At 38.6% G+C, this 17,706-nt stretch overlaps 1 protein-coding gene across 1 annotated transcript in view; it reads left to right on the top strand.

Annotated features, from left to right (window-relative positions):
- The window catches only part of LOC124717096 (peroxidase-like), a 198,619-nt gene that overhangs the window by 81,388 nt on the left and 99,525 nt on the right, over positions 1-17,706 (top strand). The window contains exon 5 of the mRNA XM_047243801.1: positions 14,631-14,807. Within this exon, the coding sequence (XP_047099757.1) occupies positions 14,631-14,807 (177 nt within the window). The remainder of the gene's footprint in view (positions 1-14,630; positions 14,808-17,706) is intronic.

Raw genomic sequence — 17,706 nt, 5'->3', positions numbered from 1 at the left:
CTGTAGGCATACTGATTATTAAACTTTGTTTTGAATTGGAATGGAGAATCATGTTTTCCTGTACACTTTACTGGCTTTTTTTCAGTAATGCATCATATTGACATTTTAAAAGTTGAATCTGATCCAGTAACATTGAAATAAGTTCACCTTTACTGTTAAATGTCTGGCCTACTCCTTGTTTACAAAATTTTTGCTCCAGGGCTAATGAAGGTGCTAGAATGTGTCCTATCATGAAAAACAACTAAAAACAAAGGAGGTATCCTTTTGTGTATCCAGACAGGTTAACAATTCAGATTTTATGTGTAAAATGGAATATTCAACCTAGTGGGAGGCCCAAAAATACATCTTCAATTAGTTGTGATGTGAAAAGCTAAGCAAGCTAACTCACTAAATGTTTACAAGATCCAAAGTGTAGCAGCAATCACAGATAAGCTGTGTTGAAAATTTGTGGCACTATTTCACAACTGAAAATGAAAAAAATTCTATTTTTGTTGGGGTCTTCAGTCCAAAGACTGGGTTGCTGCAACTCTGCATCCTAGTAAAGCAAGCTTCTTCATCTCTGGAATGAGAATTTCACTCTGCAGTGGAGTGTGCGCTGATATGAAACTTCCTGGCAGATTAAAACTGTGTGCTGGACCAAGCCTCAAATTGGGGGTCTTTGCCTTTCGTGGGCAAGTGCTCTACCAACTGAGCTACCCAAGCATGACTTTCGACCCATCCTCACAGCTTTAATTCCACCAGTACCTCATCTCCTCTCTTCCAAACTTCACAGAAGCTCTCCTGTGAGCCTTGTAGAACTACCACTCCTGGAAGAAAGGATACTGTGGAGACATGGCTTAGCCACAGCCTGGGGGATGTTTCCAGAACGATTCTGTCAGGAAGTTTCATTTCTTCATCTCTGTATTATTACTGCAACTTACAGCCATTTCAAACTGTTTACAGTGTGGTATTCCTCTACAATTTTTATACTCCCACATCCTTCCATTACCAAACTGACAAAACCGTGATGTCTCGGCATATGTCCTATATAGCATGATATTTCAAAAGCTTCTATTCACTTTTTGCCTGAAATGCTTATCGTTCACTCCCATTGTTACATTTCTATTTGATGTTAACACATTCCTCTTTAACAGAAATGCTTTTCTTGCTATTGCCAGATTACATTTTATATCCTCTCTACTTTGGCCATCATCAGTTATTTTGCTGCCCAAATAGCAAAACTCCTCTACCACTTTTAGTGTCTCTTTTGCTAATCTACCTCCCTCAACATTGCGTGGTGTAATTTGACTACATTCCATTACCCTTGTTTTGCTTTTGTTGATGTTCAGCTTATATATTCTTCTGCAGACACTATCAAATCCATACAACTGCTCTTCCAAGTCTGCCATCTCTGACAGAATTACAATGTTATCAGCAGACCTTGAAGTTTTTATTTCTTCTCCCTGAACTTTAATCCCCTTCCAAAATTTCTCCTTGGTTTCCTCTACTGCTTGCTCATCGAAAAACAAGACGTTAGGCTGTTATACCTGCTGTCTGGTTACTGTACAAGTTGTGAATACCCTTTCACTAACTGTATTTTATCCCTGCTACCCTCAAAATTTCGTGTGTGTCCCTCGTAAGATAACTAACTTCTAGGGTCAGTATTGCCTCACATTTTGCTACATTTCTCCAGAACCCAAACTGATTCTCCCTGCATTCAGCACACACATTATACATGACCAACCAATAATTGAACAATAATGTCTTGCAACATGAATAATAATAATAATAATATTGTGTGGCTGTTACGTGCTTGTGTCAGTAATTTTGGAATGTCTGCAGTTGTTTAGAGGCAGAGTAAATTTCTTCATGATCTGAAATTAGTTGGTTCAGGTCTCAGAATTTCTGAGAACACTAATGCCATTTTAACATCGCTGATTTATTACCAGCTCTTTTTTTTCAACACCAGTAATAGTTACCACTTTCAAATACAATTCCATACGAATTGGCTCTTGATTTCACACGTATACGTGGAGCACTTGTTTGCACAGCAATCGCTGACATAGTGTGGCTGAGGTGGGATAAAGGGAACTAGCCCACATTCGGTGAGGCAGACGGAAAATTACCTAAAAACCATCCACCAACTGGCCGGCTCACCGGACCTTGACAAAAGTCCACTGGGCGGATTCGTGCCAGGGACCAGGCACTCCTTCCCACTCCGGAAAGCCGTACGTTAGGCTGCAGGCTAACCAGGCGGTCTGTGTAAATCATACTAAAATGTTTAAATAATTTGTAAAATTAATAGTGAAATAGCAAATCGAGATAAAAGTAATGGAAAACTGAGTTTTTAACAAAAATTGAAGATCGCCAGAATTCAATCAAACATGGTATCAAATGATTTAGTTTAGAAGAATGAAAAAGCCTTGGATTGCTATAAGCTTCTGCCAATGTTTTCATTTTTCTGTGAACAACTTATGTCAATATTTTGCAACCATGAATTATTAAACTTGTGTTTTGGCAGTATCCACACCTGTCTGCACCTGCTTTCTTTGGAATTTTAATTGTTACATTATTCGTGAACTCTGATAGTATTCTCCCTGTCTCATGTATTTTGCACATCATGTGGAATAATTTTATCATGGCTGGTTCTCCCAAGGACCAATAATTCTGAGGGTATGTCATCTACTCCAGAAACCTCATTACCACTTAGATCTTTCAGTGCTCTGTGACATTCTATTCACAGTATCATACCTCTCAAAGTGGGCAAATAAGAATATCATTAAAAAAAGGAGCTACAGAGAAGGACGTAGATACTAGTGAAGAAACCAAGAGATAATGATAATGCAGAATGGAAACAGGGAAGGGAAGTAAAAAGACATTACATGCCCTATACCAGGCTGACACAATGGTGTTTGTCTGAAGCTTTGTCTCTCATATTTTTTCATGTATTCCTTGGTTTACAAACGTCATACTGTTATGAATGTGCCTTTGATTGCTGTACTTTGTAGATTGTAGATTGTATTTTATTGGTCCTGTTGTCTACATAGCAGCTTATGCATAAGACATTGGACAAGTCAAGTTATAAATATACAGGCTGAAAGTAATTTCAAGGCATACATATTTAAGCTTACAATAATACATATTTAAGCTTACAATAATACACTTTACGCACAAGTATTTATATAACACATTTCATAAATTTAAATATTCTTCAATGGAATAAAAGCAGTGATGCTGTAAATATGACTTTAGAGATTTTCCAAAAGTATTGACCTCAGTGATAGCTTTTATGTTTTCAGGAAGTTTGTTATAAAGCTTAACTCCCATGTGAAAAGTACCTTTTTGGCACAGTGCTGTGCTGATTTGAGTCATATGTAAGTTCCTGTTTTGTCTGGTAAAGTGCTCATGTATATCACAGTTTTTTTGTAGCCTCTGGTCCTTGCCTATTACATTTAATTTAAAGAACAAAAGGGTTTCCATAATGTATACACACGGTAATGGGGGAATACCAGATTTCTTAAACAGGGGTTTACAAGAGTCTCTAGGCTTGCACCCAAACAAGATTCTAATGGCCCTTTTTTGTAGTTTAAAAGTGCTATTAGCTATTTTAGAGTTTCCCCAGAAGGTGACCCCATATCTAAGACGAGAATGAAAGTACGCATGATATGCATTCATTACTGTTTTCTCACTACAGCATGATTTTAATGAACAAAGAAGATAACATGTTTTGCTCAGTTCTGTATTGAGACATTCAATATGCTTATTCCATCTGATGTTACTCTGCAGCCAAAGTCCTAAGAATTTGGTTTCAGTACTGTTACCAACTGGTTCGTCATTGATAGAGACTGATGGGATAAACATGTCCTTGTTAGGAACAGTGTGGAATTTTAGAGCAACGGTTTTCTTACTGTTTATTACAAGCTGGTTACTCTGTGCCCAGCTGCTAAGTTGTTTCGTGACCGTGTTTACTGTCTGCTGTAACTGTTCATCGTCGTCTCCTTTTAATAGAATCGTGGTGTCATCTGCAAATATGATTGATTTGTGTGCATCAATATTTAAGCTTAGATCATTTATGTACAGAAGAAACAGAAGGGGTCCCAATACGGATCCTTGGGGTACACCACATTTTATTTGTTTATAGTCAGATAAGTGATTAGATACAGTTTTTAGTTCAATATCTGTGTGCTTGACGCACACTGCCTGCATACGATTTGTCAGGAAGGAACTGATCCACTTGTTGGACAGACCTCGAATACCATATCTTTCTAGCTTTGATAGCAGAATTTTATGGTCCACCATGTCAAATGCTTTTGACAAGTCAATAAAGACTCCTATTGTTTCCTGTTTTTTGTCCATCAGGTTTAGGATGGAATTGATGCACTCATAGACAGCCGTTGTCGTTGACCTCTTATTTCTGAATCCATGTTGTTCATTACATAGGATGCTGTTTTTATTTATAAATTTCATAAGTTTCTCATACATAACTTTTTCCAATACTTTAGAGATGCAGGAGGAAATTGTGATGGGTCTGTAGTTATTTACATTGTCTTTATCCCCTTTTTTATATACAGGAATAACTTTTGATGTTTTTAACACATCAGGGAAAGTGCCTGCCTGAAGTGAGCAGTCGCATAAATGTGTGAGTACTTCAATTAGGTTTGATGCGCTCTTCTTTAACATTGTTGCAGGTATACCATCAATACCTGCCGATTTGGAATTTTTTAGTCCTTTTATTGCTTTAGCTACTTCATCTTGTGAAACAGAACTGATGTACATTGATCCTCTACATGTACTTATTTTATATTCATTTGCCTGGATGCTCTTAAAGTTTGATTGTAACATATTTTCAGCAACACCTGTGAAAAAGTTGTTAAATGTATTAGCTACTTCTAAGGGGTTTGTTACTTTTTTATTTTTATGTGATAGTGTTATATTTTTCCACGGTTGTCTGTATTCTCCACATTCTTTTTTTATAACACTCCACATAGCCTTTGATTTATTAGCTGAATTAAAAATGATTTCATCATTACGCATTATTTTTGCTGCTTTTATTACTTTTCTTAATATTTTGGAGTATTTTTTATAGTATGCGCGTACTACAGGTGAGGAATTTTTTGAGTTACATATTTCATGAAGTAGTCTTTTCTTCTGGCATGAAACCCTTATTCCCTTTGTGATCCAGCTGTTTGTTCTAGAGTTTCCCCGTATGGTCAATGTTTTCAGTGGGAATGCAAGTTCAAAGAAATGGGTTAATGTATCAATGAAAGAGTCGAATTTTTCATTTATATCATTCATTTTGTACGCTCCTAGCCATTTTTCTTTCTGTAATAAGTTGTTGAAGTAGTTCACATTATGCTGATTATAGCTTCGATATGTTGTTCTAAGAGACATGTTGTTAATAATACTGCCTTGTACTTTTATGCTTAATATTTGAGCAAGATGATCACTAAAACCTGCATTGAAAATTTTTAGTGAGGTGTTGTGTAAACTCTTCTTTACTAGAAACTGATCAAGAGCTGTTTGACAAGTTTCTGATACTCGGGTAGCTGCTTTTACTTCAGCCTTTAAATTGTAGGACGTTGCAAGGTTCAAAATGGTCTCCCTATTTCCACTATTTGTGAGGAAGTCAATATTGAAGTCACCACAGATTATCAATTCACAATCTATTTTATTTACTTTATTTAGCAATGACTCCATTTTGTTTAAGAAAAGTTCAAAATTCCCGGACGGTGATCGGTAAACTGTAGCAATAACCAGGTTGAACTGAGTAATTTTTATAGCTGCAATTTCATAATCCTTTTCGACATTTGCCCTAGTTAAGTCAGGTAGTGTAATAAAATCTACATTTTCCTTTGTGTAAATTGCTACCCCACCCTGTTTGCTGTTTTTCCTGCAGTAGTAAGCAGCCAAGACAAATTTGTTTATTTTTGTATTCTGGATTAATTCTGGGTTAAGCCAGTGCTCAGAAATGCATAACACTGAGATATCATTAAGTTCATGTGTCAATAGAACGTTAATTTCATCGATCTTATTACGCAGGGATTGCACATTATGGTGATAAATTTTTAGTTCGGGCGTATTCACGATTTGGTAATTGGGAATCATATTTACAGCATCACATACCTCTAGTTTAAATTAGGAACGTCAGCAGCGTTGTATTTTCGTTCTTCTTTCTTGTTTATTTTGTTTTCCTCGCTGTTGGAAGGATGTTCAGGAAGCTGATAAATTGTTCTATCCCTTACAAGTCTTTCTTTGATTATTTCACTAACACGATCACAAACAAATCTTTTCCCCTCATAGTTCAAATGCATTCCATGCTTCGTGTGCAGATTTCCATGCAGCTTGCTTATATCCAGTACATCGCACTTAGTGTATTGAGAACACAGTTTCCTTATTTTAATGTTTGTTTTCCGAATTTCTTTGTTTACACACGAATTATAAATCAGATCATGCCTATGAGGAAGTGTGGCAACTACTGTGTTTCTGCATTTATTAGCTTGTAAAAAATTCTGTAGCGTTTTCACGCAAACCTCTGCTTCATTTTTTGCCACATCGTTTGAACCCATTATACAGACGATAAAGTCATTTTCTTGCATTAATTTCGTCTGAGAGTTAATGTCTACAACATTTTTACATCCCGCTCCCGGTTTCACTACACTAGTTACTGCTATGTCGCGATTTTTCTCACGGAGCATGCTGGATAGATTCCTGCCATGACTGTCTGCTAGTAATAGTACACTACTCTTTTTCTCTGATGATCTGTGTTTGTTGTTGACATTATTTGAAAAAACGCTATTCATTTTCAGTTCACTGTCTTTTTCAAGTTCACGATCATTTGGAGAGTCGTTATCACAGTTACTTGTTTGCGAAACATGATATTTGTTTTTCTCCGAAAATGTGACATTTTTAGCGGATTTTGTTGTTCTTTTTGTAGTTGGAACACTATTTTTGTACGGCACTTTTACCCACTCGGACGATATATTACTTTTGTCTTGCATCACTTCACTTAGTGTTGGCTTCGATCGCAGATCCCGATTTTCTTTCTTGAGTGAGTCAATATCGCTTCTTAAGGAACTGACTATGAATTGTAAGCTAGCAATTTGTTCTTTTAGCGTTGTTATTTCAGTGTTACAATTCTTACAAACTCCCTTTTTAACAGCATAACTATAACTATTTCTCAAGTTAGATTCACACACTTCTACACTCGCGGCCATCTTGCAATGTATAAATAATGATTACACTGTTTCTTAATTGAAATTCTAATGTTATCAGCGATAAAATACTGAGATCAGAAAGCTATTTATACACTCCTGGAAATTGAAATAAGAACACCGTGAATTCATTGTCCCAGGAAGGGGAAACTTTATTGACACATTCCTGGGGTCAGATACATCACATGATCACACTGACAGAACCACAGGCACATAGACACAGGCAACAGAGCATGCACAATGTCAGCACTAGTACAGTGTATATCCACCTTTCGCAGCAATGCAGGCTGCTATTCTCCCATGGAGACGATCGTAGAGATGCTGGATGTAGTCCTGTGGAACGGCTTGCCATGCCATTTCCACCTGGCGCCTCAGTTGGACCAGCGTTCGTGCTGGACGTGCAGACCGCGTGAGACGACGCTTCATCCAGTCCCAAACATGCTCAATGGGGGGACAGATCCGGAGATCTTGCTGGCCAGGGTAGTTGACTTACACCTTCTGGAGCACGTTGGGTGGCACGGGATACATGCGGACGTGCATTGTCCTGTTGGAACAGCAAGTTCCCTTGCCGGTCTAGGAATGGTAGAACGATGGGTTCGATGACGGTTTGGATGTAACGTGTACTATTCAGTGTCCCCTCGACGATCACCAGTGGTGTACGGCCAGTGTAGGAGATCGCTCCCCACACCATGATGCCGGGTGTTGGCCCTGTGTGCCTCGGTCGTATGCAGTCCTGATTGTGGCGCTCACCTGCACGGCGCCAAACACGCATACGACCATCATTGGCACCAAGGCAGAAGCGACTCTCATCGCTGAAGACGACACGTCTCCATTCGTCCCTCCATTCACGCCTGTCGCGACACCACTGGAGGCGGGCTGCACGATGTTGGGGCGTGAGCGGAAGACGGCGTAACGGTGTGCGGGACCGTAGCCCAGCTTCATGGAGACGGTTGCAAATGGTCCTCGCCGATACCCCAAGAGCAACAGTGTCCCTAATTTGCTGGGAAGTGGCGGTGCGGTCCCCTACGGCACTGTGTAGGATCCTACGGTCTTGGCGTGCATCCGTGCGTCGCTGCGTCCCGTCCCAGGTCGACGGGCACGTGCACCTTCCGCCGACCACTGGCGACAACATCGATGTACTGTGGAGACCTCACGCCCCACGTGTTGAGCAATTCGGCGGTACGTCCACCCGGCCTCCCGCATGCCCACTATACGCCCTCGCTCAAAGTCCGTCAACTGCACATACGGTTCACGTCCACGCTGTCGCGGCATGCTACCAGTGTTAAAGACTGCGATGGAGCTCCGTATGCCACGGGAAACTGGCTGACACTGATGGCGGCGGTGCACAAATGCTGCGCAGCTAGCGCCATTCGACGGCCAACACCGCGGTTCCTGGTGTGTCCGCTGTGCCGTGCGTGTGATCATTGCTTGTACAGCCCTCTCGCAGTGTCCGGAGCAAGTATGGTGGGTCTGACACACCGGTGTCAATGTGTTCTTTTTTCCATTTCCAGGAGTGTAGCTTGTGCAGAAGTAGGCTGGTGTCGTGTGAGTCAAAGAATATGAAAGGGAAGCAGTAGTTAGGCTTGCCAGCAGCCCCATATAGTAAGGGATTTCTTGTATATCAAGGTTAAAAAAATTGTCCTTTATGCACCTTGTACAGATGCTAATGTAATGTTTTTCACTAATTTGTGTTTCTTGTGTAACTGAGTTGTCAAAATTCCATCAATGTTAGGCCTATATGTCACTGATCAGTATACTGAAGAATGAATTTGTCTTGAAACACGTTTGTCAGAATCACATTATGGTATATCAATTACTTACTTATAATTAGACATGCATTTACATTTGACTTTGCCTAATTTAAAGCCATTTGTCAGAACTGAGTTTTGAAAAGTTTGGACAACAATGAATGATGCTCCATTCAAAAGAAGCCATACTATCTGTAGCACCAAACAGATTGCAATTATGTGCAGACAATAGACATCAAACATCAACAGCCAACACTTGGTATTAGTAGTTTGCTGGATGAATATGATTAACATCAAAGTAATAATGTATAATTCACCTCTTAAATAAGTTATGGAAATAAGATAAAAGAAGCATCCATGGATAGCACACATCAATAACAATTTGTCCAAGACAAAATGTGTAAATTATAACTTAAAACTGCAGTTGTCAGGAACTTTTTTAAATTGTTATAAATGACAAAGTTGACTAAACTAGAAAACATAGATAAATCAAATTTTGTCAGAAAATTGCCTCATGATGGAATGGTGTACGTTAATGTTCAATATTTCAAATGTTTTCTGAGTATTTATAAAAGCTCTGCAGCATTTAAATATGAACTTATAAGAGCAGTTTTTTATATTGAACTGATTAAGATAAGTTTTCTGATTAGCACATTCTGCACATTCTTCGCTTAATAAAATCTCAGCTGATTGGCATAAAAATTTGGAGTTATCATTGGTGTCCGTATTGGGGTTTGTGGAAGTTGACGACCATAGCAGTATGTGAGAAGCAAATAAGACAGGGTTGTAGTCTGTCCCCAGTGTTATTCAGTTTTTAAACTGTGCAAGCAGTGAAGAAACCAAGAGGAAATCTGCAAAGGGGATTACAGTTCAGGGAGAAGAGAGAAAAACTTTGAGGTTCGCTGATGCCATTGAAATGATGTCAGAGATGAGTAAACTTGGAAGATCAGTTGAAGAAAATATGTAGTTTCTTGAAAAGATATAATGCAATATGAGGTGGGGTGTTGTCTTGATGTAGAAAGATTAAAGCAATGGCTATAAAATGTTATAAAATTAAATCACATTTTTCCTTGATGTAGAAAAATTAAATCAAGGGCAATCAAATGTAATTGAATTAAATCAGTTGATGCTGAATGAATTACACCGTCCGACGAAAAAAGTGAAGCACACAGATGACAGTCAGATGTCAATATAACTTTGTACATTTATGATGTGTGGCTGTGAAATAACAGGACTATTGCTGTAAAACATTTTATTTCAAAAACGTGCATATTTAGCTACTGTCACTCTCAATATATTCTTCTCCTTTATCACTAAAACACTCCATATGAATTTTCCATTGATGTAAACAGTGCTGGAGGTCTCTTTCTGTGAGTTTCTTGATGATGCTTGCTGCTTTTCCTTCCACTGCTTAAACAGAGTGAAATCTTGTTCCTTTTGCTGCAGATTTGACCTTGGGGTGTAGACAAAACACATGGTGTTAGGTCAAATGAATAAGGTGGGTGGTCTAGCACTGAAATGCTGACTTTGCTAGAAACCTCTTAACAGACGATGGATTATGAGCCAGTTCGTTACCTTGGTGCAGAACCCATGACTTGTTCTTCCACAGTTTGTATCATATATTTTTTTATTATTTATTTCCTTACAGTGTTGAACAAGAACCTCAATGTAGTAATGTTGATTAGTAGTCTGACCTCCAGGAACCCAGTAAAGATACACAGTCCATGAATATTGGAAAAACAGTCACCGTCACTGTGAATCTCGATTTGCTCTTTTGAGTTCTTTTTGCCCTCGGTGAAGCAGGGCCCTTCCAGTGAGCGGATTGGCACTTTGTTTCTGCAACATAAGTGAAGAATCAAGATTCGTCACATGTTATCATTCTTTCCAAGAAATTAGAATCATTTTGAATGGTATTAAAGTGTCAGTACAAACATTTTAACGAGCTTCTTTTTGTTTGATCATGAGAATTTTGAGCACCAGTTTTGCTCACAGTTTTCTCATGTTCAACTGGTTGTGTAAAATTTGCCTTGTGCATTCTTTATCAATTTCTACAGTTTCAGCAATCAATCAAACATTCAACTGACAGATCAAATCAGATTGCCTACATTTTTCATATTTTTTTGTTTTTGATGTTAACTGGCGTACTGGGAATGAATCATCTTCAGCATCTTTATGGCCATCTTGTAAATGCTTTAACCACTCAAAAACTTGTGTACATGATAAACAGTCTTCGCCATATATTTCTTTTAGTAAAAGATAGATTTTGGTAGTAGTTTTCCAAGTTTCATGTGAAACTTAATGACAATTCATTCCACAATTATTACACTTATCATTTTTCTGGAAAAATAAAATACTGCTCTTGCACTAATGAAGGCAACAGTCACACAGATTTATCTACAGACACCAGAGATGCCGCATTCAGTTTAGAAGGCTATCGATCTACCATCTTTATTACATACATACTTACTCTGTGACAGCCTCAATCCCATCATTTTCTAGCCACACTCTGTATGCACCATCAGCAAGTATGTAAAAGATTATAGTGGCAATTCCAATGACCTTCATTGTAGTTTGTGTTAAGTGTTGTTACCATGGAGGTAGTGCCTAACTAATGACTAAACACTGTGAAAGACTGGAGATGCCATCTACTCATTTGAGGTAGCATTGTCACCACCTGACAGAGATTGATAGAGGCCTCGTTTGGGTCTGCATTTGACCAGCTGGTGGAATCCTGTGATATCCAGATTTGTGAGACATTTGTATGTGATAGTAGCCCCATGTTGGATGGCAAATGAACCTGAGGATAGGTCAAGGTTCCTGGCAACTGCAACCTCCGACAATAAAGCTCAGTGAATGAAGTCAGAACGATCAATCAGGCAACACTGGTGACTCACAACACTGTACCTGTGTAGTGGCCAGTGTTGACAACCTCCCACACTGTAGTTCATTTGGGCATGGTGTGTTCCATGTTAAACCTGTTGGACAAAGTGTTTGTTTAGTGCATTGGTTCTGAACTGAGAACAGGACAATGAACAAACAAAGGATCAATTTAAAGTTTTGTTTTGAGCTTGGCGAGACACCAAAAGAAATGCCTGCAATGCTGGTACATGTTTGTGGGGATCCAGTACTGCCCATGAAGTGTATGTACGAGTGGTTCACCGATTTTCAAGGAGGCCGGGAAACTGTTTCTGACAATCCCAGTAGCAGACGACCGGTGGCCGCCGTCAGTGATGAAAATATTGAGAAAGTGAGGACATTAATCATGAATGACTGTCGATTAACTGTGCGCATCATAGTGGATGAACTGCAGATGAGCCGTGAATCCGTGTGACAAATCCTTACCCACAATGTGTTGTCATCTTGTGCCACAGCACATGACTGATGATCAGAAGCAGGCACATTTAGAGGCTTCACAGGATTTTGTGAAAACGGTGGCTGCAACACCCAATTTCTTGAATTGTATTGTCATTGAGGATGAAACCTGGTGTCTACGGTATGACCCTGAAATGAAACAACAAAGCATGGAATGGTGTTCTCCGATATCACCTCTTCGGAAAAAAGGTCAGAGCCAAAAAATCACACACCAAAACGATGCTCATCACCTTTTTTGATAGTTGAGGTATTATCCAAAAGGAATTCCTATCTGAGGGAATGACGTTGAAAGTTGCACGTTACATTGAAATTGAGACCCATTTCATGCAACATCTATGTAGGGTACGATCCCAGCACACACAACAAGGTTCCTGGTTTTTTGTTCACGACAACGCTCACCATAAACAGCCAATATCGTCAAACAGTTCCTGCCAAAAAAGTGTGGTGCAACTTGAACATCCACCATACTCATCGGATCTCAATGCTCCAGACTTCTTCCTTTTCCCTCAACTCAAACTTTGCTATGAAAGAAAATAGATTTTGTGATATTCCTGACATCCAACAAAATGTGACGCGACTTTTGAACACCATACCAAAGGAAGACTTCCTGCAAAGTTTCCAGGACATGTATCGCTGAGCTCAGTGGTGCATAGTTATGGGAGATGACTGTTTCAAAGGACAGTAAGGTAACTGTAGTTCATAGTTCATGTATGTTACAGGACTATCCACTGAACTTTGTCAGAGGTTGTATATCTCACCCACACAAGGGGGGAATCGCCGTAATGTACACTATGCACATTGTGATTTGTTCACATTTGTGCCTGCCACCTGACAATAAATGATGGACATTTTGTGTCGGCCTACACCATCAGTTAGAGACTAGCTGCAGATGTACTAGGGAAATATCATCCCATTTGTAGGCAACAACACAGCACAAACAGTTGTGTTTGGAGTGATGCCATGGCTGGCAAGTGTGGACTGTCGATGAATGGCATCGCATGTGTTCAGTGATGAATTTCCATTTTGTACTACCCTGGATGACCACCGTTGGTGAGTGTGACGATTATCTGGGAAGAGGTCTCATCCTTGCTTTGTTTTGGAGAGACAAAGTTGTGTTACTCCTGGCATCATGATTTGTGGAGCCACTGAGTATGACCTCAGGTCATGGCTGGTGTTGATTGAGAGTCCTCTGACTGCACAGTGATACGTCACGGACATCCTGTGTTGCCACAAGGTGCCTGTTGTGCGACATTCCATGATGCTGTTTTTCAACGGAAAGTGCTCATCTACACACAATACATATCTCGATAATGTGTCTGCACAATGTTGAGGTAATCCCGGTAGAACACATGTAGGACCAGTTTGGACATCAGCTCCGGCGCAGAGTCAGTATCCGATATCCAGGATATTGAACACTGTTTGCGGCACTTGTAGGCCAGCGTGCTTCGAGAGAGGATACAAAGCTGTATGACAGCATTCCAATTGATGAGTGTGTGCATCCACACCAGAGGAGATACAGTGTCATACTGATAAGTGGGCTGAGATCGCCATTTTCTTTGTAAATTTTACTCAATTTTGTAATCACTGAAATAATGTCATGCGGACTCTCAAAAGGCGACTTTCATTTTCTTTCCCCTTCCCTTCTGAGTGGTTCACTTTTCTTGTCAGGCACTGTAGATAAGAAAATAAGACTTAAAGGATTAGATGAGTTTTGCAAGTTGGGAATCTAAACAATGGACAATAACCAAAAGAAAGGGGATACGAAATGTAGATTGACAATAGCAAGAAAATCTGTCCTGAAGAAAATAAATTTGTTAATACTGTACAACAGTGTTGGTAAGTCTTTTCTGAAAATATTTGTCTGCAGTGTAGACTTACCTAGCAATCAAATGTGAATGATAAACATTAAAAGAGTAGAAGCTTCTGAAATGTGGTTAAAAAAGAGGGGGGGGGGGGGGGTGGAACTAATGTAAGGATGTTGAATCAAATCAGGATGAAAAGAAATTTGTGACATTACTTGCTTAAAAGAAGAAATTTGTTGATAAGACATATCCCCAGGCATGAAACAGTTGTTAATTTTTGGTGATGTAGGGAAACCTGGGGGATAAAAGTGTAAAGTGAGACCACGGCTTAAATTTAGTAAGAGGTACTTATTAAGAGATGAAGAGATTTGCACACGCTGGACTAACATAGAGATCTGTATTAAACCAGGCTTCAGATGGAAGACCTCAATGACGACTTTCTACATTTATTCACTGCAATGAATGAAGATGCTCAATAAATTCTTTGGAATAGTAATTGTAGACTTCTTTCTCTTCAGGTATCAATGAACCAAAAAAGTCTGTAACAGGGAAAGAGCTGCCAAATCCCAGAGTTCTGAGGACACATCTGTTTCCTACTGGAGACTTTAATGACAAGATCAACTCTCTGATGTACATGCAATTTGGGCAAATGATAGCACACGACACGGCTCTCAGTGCAGACTCGGTTGGATTTGGTGAGTAGTAACTTACTTATGATGTTTCCAAGTAAGGAAGAAAAACTATAGTTAACATCCCATTTGCACATATCAAGTATGGGAAAAATAACAAGAATTCTAAAGGCTTTCCTGGCAAGTGTTTGGAATTGACTTCTCCCAAATGCAATGTATGTATTTACTCATTCACTATCACTAAGTCATACTTATAATTCATTAAATATAAAATACATTTTTTAAAAAGTAGAATGGAGAACAAGAATAAAATCCTTTATTTCCATACTACAGCAGTGATGTTTTCTAGCCATTCCAACATTCCTTTGGCGTTGTGTTAGTTCATTAGCTTAAAACTCCATTTGCACTCATATCACTCTTTATACAAAGACTTTTGTCTTCCTTTTGCTTATTTAATCAATATACTGTATGCATATGAAATATCAAAATTCTTTTTGAAGCGGTGTTTTTGTAAAACGTTTTGTATAATGAAAACATGGTTCCCCACAAAGTATACAATGGGTTTGTGTCTGAATTTTCATAGTCATATGAAGAGAGGGAAATAGACATATAATGTATTGAATAGAACATTGTGAGGTCTATTCCTACAAAAAAAATACATTTAATTTGTTTGAAAGTAATCAAGGTGATTAAGAAAAACATAGTTATTTGAGAGAAATCTTCACTAAGGATTCTTGTATGGATTTCAATAGCCAAACAAAGAGTGGGAAATAAATGAATGGAACATTAAACTGACCAGCATGAGCTCCAGTTTTGCAAAAAAAAAAAAAAAAAATATTATTATTTGAAAGTAAACAAGGTAATTAAAAAAATTAATTAGTGATTTGAAATACATTTTTGTATGAATTTTCATACCAGAGAAAAGAGAGGGAAGTGAACAAGTAGGGTATCAACGTGAGGAGTAGATTTGCAAAACAAGATTTAGTTTCTTGAAATAAATCAGATTTGTCATCACATAAGGGGGACCATTCATTCCAATTGAAAAAAGTATTAAACCTGACTGTGAAGTTGTCTGGATATCAGCAACCAGCCTGATACCAGCAACCAGCCTAAGTAAACTAAAATTAATGATCAGATGTTTTTACTATCCACATGATTCTGCTATAACAGTTGTAGAATCATTCAAAGGCAGTCCATACTCAGTAGTACGGAAGTAAGCTGATCATACAATACTGGTTAGAGGTAACACTAACATACCAATATAGACTGGGATGTCTACAGATTTGTTGCAGGTGGTATGGATAGACAGCCCTGCAAAGAAATTTTGGAAGCTTTCCCCATGGTCCGTCTTGAGCAAATAGTGCAATAATTCATTCACAACAGAAATATTTTAGACCTTGTAATTACGAGTAGTCCTGACTTTATTGACAGTGTCAGTATAGAGACAGAGATTAGCAATCATAATATTATCATAGCCAGAATAGTACTAAAGCTAACAACTCCATCAAGAATGCAAGGAGAGTTTTTATGCTGGAAAGAATAAATAAGCAGTTGTTAACTTCTTATGTACACAAAGAATGGATGTCTTTTAGTTGCAATATGAAGTATGTGCTGATAATTGGATTACAGACAGTAAAGACCCACTGTGGTTTAATAACAAAACTCAGGAAATGCTGAGGAAGCAGAGATTGGCGCACACTTGTTTCAAAAAGGAATGCAGGAGTATCAACATGCAAATGTTGGCCAAAACTCGTGCGGCTATAAAAAGATCAATGCACAAAAGCATGCAACAACTTCCACCATCATACATTAGTAAAATATCTTTCTGAGAATTCAAGAAAATTCTGTCCTGCATAAAGTCACTAAGCGAGTTGAGTAATCTAAGAGCAGTCTGGTGTTGCTGAAGAAGACAACAAAAGGAAAGGTGAAGTTTTAAATTTCACATTTAAAAATCATTCACACATGATTTTGTTCAGACACACCATAATTTGGCTGCCACACAACCTTCTCTTGGAGGTCATAAAAATAGGCATAGGTACTGAAATGTAGCTAAAAGAGTTGAAAACAAAAAGCTCACCTGGTCCAGATGGAATTTCAAGTCAGTTTTACAGAAGAAATCCTGAGTGACAGGAAAAAACCCAGATGACTCCTGTGTTGGAGAAGGGTAAACGAGCACATTTGCAAAATTACAGACTAATATCCTTAACATCAGTTTCCTGCTGAGTTCTTTAGCATATCCTGAGTTCCAATGTAATAAATTTTGTTGTGAGAGAAAAGCTTATATCCTTAAATTGTCATATAATTAGAAAGCAATGTAAAACTCAGATTTTCCTTTTCTCACATGATATCCTGTGAACCATATATGAAGTAAGCAGGTAGATTCCGTGTTTCTTGATTTCTGGAAAACATTTGACACAGTACCACACTGCAAACTGGTAGCAAACCTCTGAGCATAAAGAATAGGTCGTCAGATACATAGTGGCTTTACGACTTTTTAAATAATAGAACACAGTGTGTTGTCCTTGATGGCAAGTGTTCATTGGAGGCAAAGGCATCATCAGGGGTGTCCCAGGGATGTGTGATAGGACCACTATTGTTCTCCACATACATACATGATCTGACAGATAATGGTGAGCAGCAGTCTGCAGCTGTTGGCTGATGAAGCTGTAGTATATGGAAAAGTGTCACTGAATAATTGCAAAAGGATACAGGATGACTTAGAATTTCAATTTGGTGTTATAATGGCAGCTTGCTCTAAAATTAGAAAGATGTAGACTAATACAGACGAGTAAGAAAAACAATCCTGTTATGTTTGATGCAGTATTAGCAGTGTGCTGCTTGACACAGTCATGTCAATTAGATATTTAGGCATAATGTTGTAAAGTGACATGAATGGAACAAGCACAGTAGGTCTGTTATAAGGTTATTGGAAGAAGTTTATTGGAAGAATTCTACGAAAGTGTGG

Source organism: Schistocerca piceifrons, chromosome 9, assembly GCF_021461385.2.
Source record: "Schistocerca piceifrons isolate TAMUIC-IGC-003096 chromosome 9, iqSchPice1.1, whole genome shotgun sequence".
Taxonomy (NCBI): domain Eukaryota; kingdom Metazoa; phylum Arthropoda; class Insecta; order Orthoptera; family Acrididae; genus Schistocerca; species Schistocerca piceifrons.
The sequence above is the reverse complement of the archived record's forward strand: the minus strand, read 5'-3'. Positions and strand labels throughout refer to the sequence as shown.